The sequence below is a fragment of the Cibotium barometz genome, chromosome 66 (assembly GCF_041138505.1).
Source record: "Cibotium barometz isolate CiBa-2024 chromosome 66, ASM4113850v1, whole genome shotgun sequence".
Classification (NCBI taxonomy): domain Eukaryota; kingdom Viridiplantae; phylum Streptophyta; class Polypodiopsida; order Cyatheales; family Cibotiaceae; genus Cibotium; species Cibotium barometz.
Window position 1 is genome coordinate 12,890,386 of NC_141111.1, and position 13,401 is coordinate 12,903,786.

The following is a 13,401-nucleotide window of genomic DNA, read 5'->3' on the forward strand; positions in this document are numbered from 1 at the left end:
CCTCTTGCTTGCTTGTATGCATGATTTGAGCTTTGTAAGGTGCTTCTCTATGCATGTGTGAGTGAGTGTGTGAGTGAGCTTTGTAGGTGCTTGTCTATGCATGTGTGAGTGAGTGTGTGAGAGGGCGATCGAGTTGCAAGGTGGTTGAGCTATGAGGAGTGTGCAATGTCATGAGCTCTTTCATACTCCATTGACGTTGCTACCTACGAGAATCCCAAGCGCAAGGTATCATGAGGTAAGCAACATACCCTCCCTATGCATTTGTGTACTTACTATGGCATATTAGTTCTCGATTTAAGCATTTGTGCACTCGCAAGTGTGGTGTGGTGAACTCCCCACAATAAGAGTGACTCCTATGCCTTTCTCATGCCATAAAAGCTTATCATAACTGGCCTTGATATCAGGCAATACCTCCATCGCTTTGTTACTGCTTGCATCTTGAATGCTTAGGTGTGTTTCTATTTTATGCTAATTTTTTATTATGTTTTCTTCTTGCTATTGTTATTTTATTCTTGTTACCTTAACCCCTCAATTTGTTCCGTTTTGGTAACTTCTGTGTTTTTTGTATTTTCTAGTTTTTTAATGAAGTTTTTTAATTTTTGGTTTTTGAAACTAGTTATTGGGTATTGAAATTGATTTTATTTGGATAATTAGACCCCAAAATCAAAATATGGTCATAGGGTAGACCCTAAATTGGATCCACTAGTTATGCTAAGTGTCCCTTGGGTTGGGTAACATAATAAATAGTACACCCGGTTATACTCTAGAAATAGTCAGTGACCACTCAGAACAAAGTATGAAAGAAGACACAAAAAATGAAAACAAAAATAAAAAAATTTAAAAAAGAAAAAGAAATTGCCGCTCATAATATTTTTTTAAAAAAAGTGTGTGTAAAAACTTGCTAGATATTTATTTTAAGCCATTGCAATCATTTTGATGTAACCCAAAAAAATTAACAAACCTAACTAATCCAAAAAGTGTGCCATTTGTTATCCTGTATTTCAGAGATACCTAAAACCCATTTTGGACAAAGTTAGACAACACTTTTTTTTAAAAAAATCCCCAAAAATCAAAACATTTATAGGAAATCTCCCTGGCCCTAAAATAGCTTGAAATGACAAGAAATTATTTACGATCTGGGTTTGTTAATTTAGAGATAAATTTAGAGGAAAGCATTTCCATCCAAATAGCTTCCTACCAACCCAACCTTGGCTTGGGACCTTCTTCTGAGACTCGATTCAACGTGGTGCAAGGACTAACTCTCAGAGGTAGTGACACCTCCTCTGATCTTGGATTAATGGGAGGACTACAAGACTTGGGGAGATAAAACCTCGCTTAAACACTCAAACAACAAACTTAAGACGAACCACCAGCCTCATTGGCTGCATAACTAATTACTTTAGCGGTCTAGCTTTGGCTTTGTTAGAGTAGTGTATCAAACTGGTAAAAAAGGAGTTGAGTTCAAAGGCCACACCCACATGTGCTTTGCCACATATGAACCCCATGCATGTATAGATTCTTATCCACATGGAGCCTATCATGATCGGCAACCCAGTGCCTATTGAACTAAACCCTACACACCTATTGTGTGAGATGGTAGGAAAAAAGATGAAGTGTAAGAATTAGAGGCCCTTGAGAACTCTACAAGTATGCAAAGCAAAACGAAACTACATGGTTCCTACCTTGGATTCACAAGTTGAAAGTAGGCTGTGTGGGGGTGATGAAGAGATCATGACTAGTTTTTTGCATCATTTCTTGACATCAATAGGGTCACTTGGCATCCAAAGCTCTGAGTCAAGTAATAGGGTTGGATCGGTGTAGTGCTTTGTTTTATACCCACTTGATGACATGACATAATCTTGGATAGACAATTCTTTAAGTTGGATTAGGTGATCATGGGTCGACTGATTATAGAAGCAAGAAATTCAAGAATCTAAGAAGTTCATGCATTGTTGGGAGCTATCAGCATTTATCAAGAGCTCCTGATGCATGCCGATATCTCCTGATGCATGCTAGTGCTATTGGCATGCTTAGATAGCTAACAATGGCATACATTAGGTATCTACTTAAGCATGCCGCGAGCTCTTAGTGCATGCCAGGTACCTACTATCTAAGCGTATCGGTAGGTACTGAGCTACTGACATGCACTGCTAGCTCTGCATACTGATAGCTCCTAATGCATGCTAGTAGATATTGATGCATGCCAATAGCTAGTGACATAATTAGGTAACTATGAGCATGCATTAGTATCTACCAGCATGCATTGGTATCTATCAACATGCATTAGTATCTAGTAGCATGCATTGAGATCTCTTAGTGCATGCTGGTAGAGCTAACCAATGCATGCCACATGATGCAACCTAAGCACGCCGGTACAATCTAAGCATGTAGATAGCTATCGACGTGTACCGAGAGATCTCAATGAAGATTGGGTGCTATATCCAAACATGCCAGTAGCTACCAATGTGCATCGGGATCTGTACCGGTGCATGGCCGTCGCTCCTAACATGCTTAGATAGCTACCTACTAGTATACATTGAGGGTTCTCGACATGCTTAGGTAGTTACCTAATGCATGTTGCGTGTTACCTAACCATGCTGATAGCTACCGACATGCATTGGTTGGCTACCTAAGCATGCCAATAGATATCAGCATGCATTAAGAAGTCACAATGCATGCTAGTAGCTCCCAATATATGCTGACATGCTTAGGTAGGTTACCGATGCTTAGAGAGCATGTGGCATGCATTGGGAAGCTACGTAAGCATGTCGAGAGCTCTTGGTTCATGACAAGTAGAGCTCTCTAAGAATGTCGGTAGCTCTATCAGATTTACTAGCATGTAGTCTCAATGCATGATGGTAGCTACCTAAGTATGTTGTAGCTAATATTGGCATGCATTAGTAGCAGCATGCTTAGGTAGTACTCAACATGCACCTAAGCATGCTACTACCTACCAACATGCACTAGGAGCTTCCAATGGATGCCAGTATAGCACAAGAGTTTAAAGAGGTCAACTTATAGGTGTGCAAAGGTAGACTTGTATTCATATATATATGTAGAAGATGGTAACTATAAACCTAAGCATGTTAAAAGAGATATTTTTTCAGCACGACAATCTTAGAGGTAGATATCATATAGCCATGAACATAAGACACTTTTTCTAATAGACTTTGTGGGACAAATTCTACCACTACATAAATATGCACATTATTTGATAAGCACTCAAAAAATATTAGAAGAAATAACAATATAAGCTCCATAATTTATGAAAAAATCTACAAACATCCTTGAGTCTATTTCTAGACCCAAATAATAAAGCCTTTAGTATATACTTACCTTGACAGTTTGCATGATATAATTATTTTCTCTATTATTTATAAGCAGATAGTGGGCATGATATACAACCAATGCTAAGAGTTTAGAGAGGTCAACTTATAGGTGTGCAAAGGTAGACTTGTAATTCATATATATATATAGAAGATGGTAACTATGGAGGCTCTGAGTAAACCTAAGCATGTTAAAAGACATATTTTTTCAGTAGGACAATCTTAGAGGCAGGCATCGTATAGCCTATGGGTGTAAATTATTTCGACCCACATAGGCATTTTTTTTCATGAAGGGAATTTTTGTTATGCAATATGGATAAGGGTGGCGGGAAGAAATTGTAGCCTATATCATCATGTACATATGTGGTGGTGGCAAAAATTCATAGTATGCATCTGTTGATGTTTGATCTAGATAGCCATTATCATGAACATAGGTGATGGTATATCTAAGAGTATGTAGGAATGAGCTCTAGTTATAATTATTTATAGTGCATGTGAAGGATGTTCAACAATGGTATGTCTAAGGGTAGTGTAGAATGAACTCTGGTTATAATTATTTAGAGGACATGCAAAGGATGCTACGAGATGCAATCTTCGCTCGCGACATTGTATTTGTGTATAAAGAGAAAAGAGAGGAGCTTAGGGCTTTTGGAATGGTGGTAGAGAAGAGCTTAGAGCTTTCACGATGATGGTAGATTCAAGGTCCCCTATGCTGGAGAGCATACTATTGCGCACATAGGCATGACAAAGTCCAGGTTCACATGAACCCCCCTCCTCGGCATAGGTGGTCACACCATGTGTATTTACTCATAGTTCTTCAGCTTTAAAATTGAATTGTAGAACAAAAATCAAGATTGACGAGTTAATCGACTCGTGGTGTTCCAAATCAATGGAGCCTTGCACATTTGGATTAAAACCAATGGATCACAAGTCATCATGGATTATCTCATCTAGCTCTTCTGTTCTCATGATTTTTTGGCATCTACTATGTAGCGATATTATTTATGATACAAAGGTTACATGGTTACATAGACAAGCATTTTTTTTTGACCTCCTCTCAAATTTGTAGTCAAAGGTTGTGACCATATGTGTTTTTCACGTCCTTAGCCATAAACGTATGTTCTACCTATATCACCTTATTCTAGGTATATTTTTTTAAAATTCTATGCAAAACATCAAGTTTTATGAAAAAGTTGATGTTTTGCATAAAATCGATGTAAAACATCAACTTTTTCATAAAACTTAATGTTTTGCATCAACTCGATGTAGAACATTGAGTTGTGTGGAAAAGTTGATGTTTTGCATCAACTTGGTGCAAAACATCAACTTTACTTTTCCACACAACTCGATGTTTTGCATCAAAGTTGATGCAAAACATCAAATTTTCCACACAACTCGATGTTTTGCATCAAAGTTGATGCAAAACATCAACTCTACCACAAAACTTAATGGTTTGCATCAAGTTTCAGATGCTCTGGAGAAAAAAGTTGGAGGAGCAGAGGTTGATTATCACAAACACAAATTTTTAGCAATTCCATCTCCACGCTAATATGCTCACATGACATATTCCACAAATTTTGAGTATGAACACTAATATGTTTCGATGCGATTTATAGACATCACAAAGCAACTTGCTGATGAAGCAAGTCACTTTGTGACGTTTGCAAATCGCATCAAAACACAGTCGTGTTGGTACTCAAAATTTATGGAATAGGTCATCTGAGCATGTTGCTATGGATGGAATGGCTAAAACAGGCCGTTTGTAAAAATCGATCTCCGATCCTCCAACTTTCTTCTCCACAGCATTTGAAACTTGATGCAAAACATCAAGTTTTGTGGTAGAGTTGATGTTTTGCATCAACTTTGATGCAAAACATCGAGTTGTGTGAAAAGTTGATGTTTTGCATCGAGTTGATGCAAAACATCAAGTTTTATGAAAAAGTTGATGTTTTACATCGATTTTATGCAAAACATCAACTTTTCCATAAAACTTGATGTTTTGCATCAAAGTTGATGGAAAACATCAAGTTTTGTGGGAAGTTGATGTTTTGTATAATGTTGATACAGAACATCAAGTATTGTAAAAAAGTTGATCTTTTGCATAGAAAGTTAATGTTTTGAATATAAAGTTAATGTTTTACATCAACTTGATGCAAAATATCAATTTTTTGTAAAAGTTGATATTTTGTATCAAGCTGATGGAAAACATCAACTCTTAGTTGAGAAGTTCTTACTCAGCATTAAGTTGGCCGCCGCAAACGTTATAGCTAAAACATCCTTACTATGTGTAGTAAACCAGTAGGATTCGAACCTAAGTCCCCGCTTGATATTCTACAAAAAAGTATTTTAGAAAGTATAAACTTTTATTTCTTATAGAGACATTTTTTATACTTTCTAAACTCATTTAATAACTAAAATTACCATTTAACCCCCTTTTTTGTCACATCGACACATCTTCTTTAAAAATGAGTGTGGAATTATTTTTCAAAATTAGACAACTTTTAAATAACTTATTCATGATATTTTAAAATTCATATGTATGTAACGAACTCTTTTTAAAAAAGTATATATTATCAATTAAGAAATTGTGATACTCAAGAGCTTCAAAATGGATTTTAATACTACTCTAATCAAGAGCCAAAATAGGATTTTACAATTTAGATAATAATTGTATCAAGATAACGCTTTTGTAATACAGTTATACAAATAGATTTTAATAGTTGCACTCTGTAGCACATCCTCAATCATGCTAACATGGCAGATGACCCAAGGAGTCTAAGCTTCAAGTATACACATAGAAGAAAAAAATTGTATTTGTGGAAGCTATATGTTTAGAAAATGGCTTATTTTACAGTTGTATCATTTTTTAAAATGGATTGAAGATGGAAATAATAAACATTGTCTCTATTTTGGCATGTTTTTGGAAAACTTATTGTTAGATTTTTAATTATAATCTCAAAAAGTAAGCAAAACAAAGTCTTTTTTTTCATGTCAATTTTTGTAAGAAACATGTAAAGTGCCCAAAATATTATCGTTTTTTGGCAGTGTTGTACGCATGCGTAGACCACTTTTTAAAAAGAGGTAAAAAAACTGAACTTTTTTTATGAAAGATGCCAAATGTTTCTCGTTTTCAAGAAATATTACCTATTTTGTCCACAACAGTGTTCTTTGATGAGTACTACTCACCACGAGGAAATATACCTAGTGGATAATTTTCAAGACAAGGATGTATAAGTCATCCACCCGAATCAAGAGATAGGGGATAAATCATCCAACAAAACCATACAAGCATGGAGCATCACGGTTTTGTCCCAGATAGCAACTCAAGTAGGGCACCCAAACCCACAAAGTGATAGGGTTCGGTGTGTAATTTCTTTCCAAAACTAAGAACCCTTACCCATCACAACAATGAAGGAGAAAAGTTGGATAAATTATTTTCCCTATTATTTCCTTACTTAAGCAAGGTAGCAAAATGACCCAAGAAATGATGAAAAGTCAAGAGCCACAAGTTGGGAGATGAATTCTTGTATTTTAACAAATCGGCTATGTGTTTTGTGAAGGAAAAGATTTGAAGAGAAGAACATTTGAACGAGGCTCATGATAAACCTAAAATAGGACACCCTAACGGTATGTGAAGAATTTCATGGCTGTATATGTAAAGAAACATCTTTTGGCCCAGGCTTAAGAAAGAAATGTTGCAACATGTTCGTCAATGCCTAATATGCCAAACAATCAAGTCCAGGCTTAAGAAAAGCTTCTTTTTTCCCATGCTTAAGAAAGAAATATTGCAACATGTTCATCAATGCCTAATATGCCAAACAAAATCAAGGCTAAAAGAGAAAAAGTGCCAAGAAAGTTGCATCCCTTGGACATCTCACAACAAATGAAATGAAAATGTATAAGTATGGATTCTATCATGGGATCGGCTTCAGTGAATGTAGGGTATGACTCCATAGTGCTAGCCCAGCCTAATCTGCATCAAAAAGACCTATATTGCACTTGATGTTGCTAAAGTCTTTTTGAAGGAGTTATTTTGATCACATGGGTTGCCTAGAAGGATTATAAGTGATAGAAATGCCAAGTTTACATCTACATTTTGGATTGTATTCTTTGAAGTTGTAGGTACCTCTCTTGATCTTAGTACTGCCTATCATCCACAAATGGATGACCAAACAGAGAGGGTAAACTAGGTGATCGAGGATATCTTTGAGGCATTATGTGGATATGAGAATGGAGTAGATGGATGAACTATCTGCATTTCGTGGAGTTTGCTTATAATGCCTCTCATCATCAAAGCATTGGGATATGCCCATTTGAGGTGCTATATAGAGAGTATTATCTAACACCATTAAATTGGTATGACCTCAAGATCCGAGTGGAACAAAGAAGATGCTATATAGAGATCAAGCTTACCTAGCATCATTAAATTGATCAGACCCCTGATCAAAATGGAAGTTTCAAAGGCGATGCTAGATGAGATGGATCATCAAATATAATATATAAAGAAAGACATCAAAGCTATCGCGGATAAGCCAAAGCAGTATGTTGGCCGAAAAGATCTAACTAGGCGTTCAGTGAAGGTGATGTAGTTTTTCTTTGCGTGTACAACCCAAGAGATATTCTCTCTTTTTCAGGAAGTACAAGAACTTATCACCTAGATATTGTGGAACATATGTGACTACACGGAGGGTTGGAGAGACAAAGCTTATAAACTCTCTCTTCCCTTGTATTTGAGAACTCGGGGGGTAATTAATGTCTTCCATGTTAGTGTGCTCAAGAGGTGTGTTTTCTAGATCCCATTACAGATGGTGTGTGTGAGTTGGATCATGTTGCTCCATGATCTGGAGTGCAGGGATGACACCAAGCAGCATTGATGGCTTGGGGGACAAAATAGTGTTTTCAACGTTAATCAGTGGAGAAGAGTCAAGACTAGACCGTAATTTAAGAATGTTCTATGGCAAAGAAGAGGATCGATCAATCAAGAACCATAAATGGTATGTAAAAGAACGTTTCCATTGCAAGAAAAGGATCAGCAAAAGGACCATGCATGATACGAGAGACGAAGTGTAATACCCGGGTTTGTAAACTTTAATATAACAATAGACTTCTTAAAGAGCAAGGACAATGGTAGTCCATCAATTTAGGGGGGGGGGGGGGGGACATCAACAATATTGCATACATATTAACGTGATGTATTGGCTAGGAAATGTTGTAGATATTTCGAATGGCAACAATGCGAGGGAATGGTTTGATGTGTTAATTAGCTAGGGCGGTTTAAGGGCATGAGAGGTTAGGAGGCACTTTGGAGCCGCAAGTGGTAAGGATGGTGACGATGACGTCGAGTTTTGCATGGACGTTAACGAGGCCGAGGATGTTAGCATCGATGGCAGCACACAAGCACACCTCCACGTCAAGCCCAATGAGGCCGAGCAGAGCACAGCAATCGCTTTGAAGTGGGTCTCCTAGAACGCCGCCGAGGATGGGAACGCAGACACCGAGCTTGATGATGTCAACAGAGCATGTGGCAGGGGGGGGAGGCGTAGGAGGAAGGGACGGAACTGGGGGAGGCATCATGATAGGAACTGAGGGAGGCTTATTGGGCACTGGGGGAGGCATGGTAGGAGGAACCGAGGGAGGCTTAGTGGGCATAGAGGGAGGCGTAGCAGGAACTGAGGGAGGCTTATTGGGCACTGGGGGAGGCATGGTAGGAGGAACCGAGGGAGGCTTAGTGGGCATAGAGGGAGGCGTAGCAGGAACTGTAGGAAGAACTGAGGGAGGCTTAGTGGTGGGCGGCACTGAGGGAGTCTTAGTGTGATGTTTAGGGGGCCCGTGTGGGTCATTGTTGCATGACCTCGCGCTTGGAAGATCGCACCCCAGGATTATAAGTATCACCACAACAGCTTCAAAAAGAAGTGGTAGAGAGCAACACAGGCGCTTGGAACAGCAATAGGCAGCTGCCATAATGACAATGTGAGACGGGGCTGTAGAAGAGCTTGCTCTTAGCAGCAAAGCAAGGCCCATATATATATATATATATAGATCCCACACGCTTTGCTGCAAAGCGTGAACCTTTTAGTCACCCACCTATTGTGATATATAGCATCATGCCAAAAGGACGATAAATTTCGGCGTGCGAAATGTGACAACACGGAGACAACGTAACGGTATGATTAGGAATTGTAATAAGACCAAGGTCTATACGGCACCTCCCCGCTCTATCAACCATTTTTAAATGGTTAAAATCTATGTATCAAAATAGGTTCAATCCATATATGTCAAAGTGATGGATAACACTTCAGCTCCCCACTCTATCAACCATTTCTAAATGGTTAAAATCTATGTATCAAAATAGGTTCAATCCATATGTCAAAGTGATGGGGATAACACTTGAGGGGGAGTGTGTTGGGAATGCAACCATTACCCATCACTATCACACTACTAGGAGGAGTTATTGAGCCAAAGGTGGATTAGTCCAAACAACCTTAAAGTCACTTAAGCTTTGTGAATGGAAGTAAGAAAATAAAAGTCTTCATTTCTCCCTAGGATGATCAATTTCTACAAAATCAAGCGAGGACAAAGAACAAATGAGCCCACCTTGAATCTAGTTGCTGAAGGCCTATAATTTGGAGAGGAAAATTGGTCGAAAAGTCTGTACATGCGTCACACATTTCACAATTGGTCGGATTCACCCCCACAACCAGTTAATGGATTCATTCCCACATTGGATTCACTCACAATGTATTCACACGAATCACACGTGTTCAAAGAGTTGATCGGATTCACTCACTATCAACTTAGCATGAGCATGTCATCCCACATGTGTTACCATTGATTGATTTCACTTACAATCAACTTGACCCAAGATATTCTTTTCAATAATTTGGTCACGTAATAATTAATAAATTAATTACCATAACATCCCTCTTGCTTGGGTTGCAATTGTCCTCAGTTGCATATTTAACTAGCAAGTGAAGAGATTCAAGATATAATATCCATTACAGATAGAATCTCTCTCAACACTAGATTCAATATGATAACTTATCCGTCATAGATAAATATCACTTAGATTATCCATCACAGACATCAAAACAATATCCTTCACATACACCAATACGAGTATCTTTCATAGATACTAACATGAGTATCTTTCATAGATACTAACATGAGTATCTTTCATAGACACTAAGATAAGTATCTTTCACAGACACCAACATAAGTATCTTTCATATACATCTCGTTAACCTTATTTGAAATAGAAAAGAGAATAATCTAAAGAAAGTATTTTAAACAAGGTGTTAAAGTTTAAAGGTTGAATGTGAAATAATAATAAGTTACATATATTCGTTGGTGAGTTGAAAAACATATGTGCATCATTGTTAGTTCACTCAAGTCTTGATAGTGAATGGTCTAATATGTATTTTTTTCCATGTGTAGAAAGTACATATAGTTTTTCTTGTCTTGCTTGGCAAGAAGCTCACCTAAGGACTGTAAATTTTCTTTTCATATTAAATAATGTATAAGATTTAGTTTTAGGTTTACCTTGCTAGTGGTAGAGATCATGATTTAGAGTACCGTCTTGCTTAGGTTGGCCACGTCATTTTCTTCATCTTCAATCATGTTCACGACCGCAACTCGATTCTTTGCTGCAAATCGTGGGCCACTTGCATAAGAACTTTTTAGTCCCATGACCTGTTTTGTCACCCCATCTATAGTGAATGTATATATATCATCACGACAAAAGGACGATAAATTTTGGCGTGCGAAATGTGACAACAATGAGGCAACATAATGGTATGATTGGAAATTATAAAGCCCCAAAGGTCTATAGGCCACCTCCTACTCTTACTTGTGTAAAACATCAACCATTTTTAAATGGTGAAAATCTATGTATCAAAATAGGTTCAATCCATATGTCAAACTGATGGATAACACTTCAAAGGGAGTATGTTGGGAATGAAACCATTACCCATCACTAGGAGGGTCATTTAGCCAAAGGTGGATTAGTCCAAACAACTTTAGAGTCACTTAAGCTTTGTGAATGGCACTAAGAAAATAAAAATCTTCATTTTTGCCTTGGATTAATTTCAACAAAATCAAGTGAGGAGAAAGAACAAATTAGCCCACCTTGAATCTAGCTGAGGGCCAATAATTTGGAGAGGAAAATTGGTCGAAGTGCGAGAATAATGGGGAAGTTATGGGGGAATCGTACTTGGCTCCTTATTCTTGTATTAATGTGCCTGTAAAAGAGGCCCATTTTTATGAGTAACTGGTTGATCTTGTTTATGCATTAATCCCCTAGGAGTTTGATTAATGTTAGGCTCAATTACCATCATTAACACTTAATCATGATGCAAATCATGCTACTTTCTTGTTATGATCCACCATAGCTGATCATTATGCTCCACACTCTTCCGCAAAGAGATCTTGTGTTTCACCTCATTCAACAAAGAGTTAGAAATCATGGTCATTGCAAGTAAGGAAACTTTCCTACTAAGTGCATATGGCATATTCCACCTCCACACTAGATGACCATGATTAGATTTTGTGTGCAAATGTTGCTAGAAATTCCCAGAATTCACAATTTTTGAAACCTCATTCACTTCGCACATTCATCTTGAGAAGCACCAACATGTAGGTGTGTAATCCTAAAGGGATTTCTTGGAAGTTATCCATGAAGGATTTGACTCTTTAGATGATGATTTAGATTTCTCGGAAGTTATCCATGCAGGATTTGACACTTTAGATGATGATTTAGTATCTTGCAGGATAGATTTGACCTCATTGGAATCCACACAACATTGGACGAGGAGATTTGAGTTTCATGGTGATGTTGTGATGTTCTTCACTCATGTGGGTTTCATGCCCTTATGATATATGGTTTTGAGAAAAAAAAATTTGGCTGGGGATGGTTTGTAATGTAGGGTATCCCACCATGGATAATAATTGTTACGGGCATTTATATATTAATTATGGGCATGTACCAAGCACAGCTCAAATGTAACAAAGGTCACAAGATGAGAGTCCTAGTCTGCAAATGGTTGCCAAAGATAAAGACATCATATGCATGATAATGTACCAAGTAAAGCTAAAATGCAAGACTCATGGCGATAATTGATGGCTTTAAGTGAATTTGAATGCGTGTAATGCCTACGGGAAAAAAGTAGGGAGAGGTTGGAAAGGGTGATGAAGGCAACTGCATCATTCCAATGCTTATCTAGAACTACTTATCTAGAACTGCATCATTCCAATGTTGAATTATTGAGCTGTGTGGCCCCCTCCTTTGATGTGATGCTTCCGATGAGTAACACTACTTAATAATTCCATTTTGGCATGGAGGAGATTTAGGTCCAACCCAATGTGCACAAGGAGGTTAACGATAGAGTTATATTGGTTGATTTAAGGTTTGCTATGTCCATATAAAATAACTTGATTGAAAAGTGTTATGCCTTCTTAAAGTAAGTAATATGATGTAAATTATGTATAGCCTTTAAAATCTCCCATGGGAATCCCAGCATAAAGTATGATGTAAATTATCTGTTCAGCAGCATGATTTTGTCAAATCTTCCATGGGAGTCTCAACATAAAGTATATGTTTTGGATTCCTTACTATCCATGGTTCTGGTTTGAGAGAATCATTCCTTATGGATGTATGTCCATGGTTAAGGGATGTAAATTTGGACAAAGCACAAGTCTTTATGATGGCCTACCATAAATAGTAAGTGACATGTGACCTAAATTACACTTTTGGTATCATGTGATATAGATACTAGATGTTACTTCTCATAGTCCTAATTTTATTTTATAGTTCATGCTTGAGTTTGATTGCTTTTGATTTTGAATCAAAAGCGATGATATCTTGCCAATTCATCTAATTTCTTTCATGCCCCCATGAGAGGCAGTAAGTCCTCGCAGCAGTAAGTCCTCACAATCATTTTTAATATAATTGAGAATGTGTGAGAGAGAAACTGAGAGAAATGGTGATGATGATGATATTCTATCATCCCTACAAGAGGCCAAATAGTGACCTTTGGGACCAAAAAGTGATATAGAGTCTCCACCCTAGGGAGGGAGGGTA

At 37.6% G+C, this 13,401-nt stretch overlaps 1 protein-coding gene across 1 annotated transcript; it reads right to left on the reverse strand.

Moving 5' to 3' along the window:
- Nucleotides 1-8,490: 8,490 nt before the first annotated feature.
- Nucleotides 8,491-9,308, reverse strand: LOC147602784 (uncharacterized). Its single transcript, XM_086797732.1, has one exon. It carries the CDS (start codon nt 9,285-9,287, stop codon nt 8,601-8,603), a length of 687 nt encoding a protein of 228 aa, XP_086653858.1. The 5' UTR covers nt 9,288-9,308; the 3' UTR covers nt 8,491-8,600.
- Between the last annotated feature and the right edge of the window lie 4,093 nt (nt 9,309-13,401).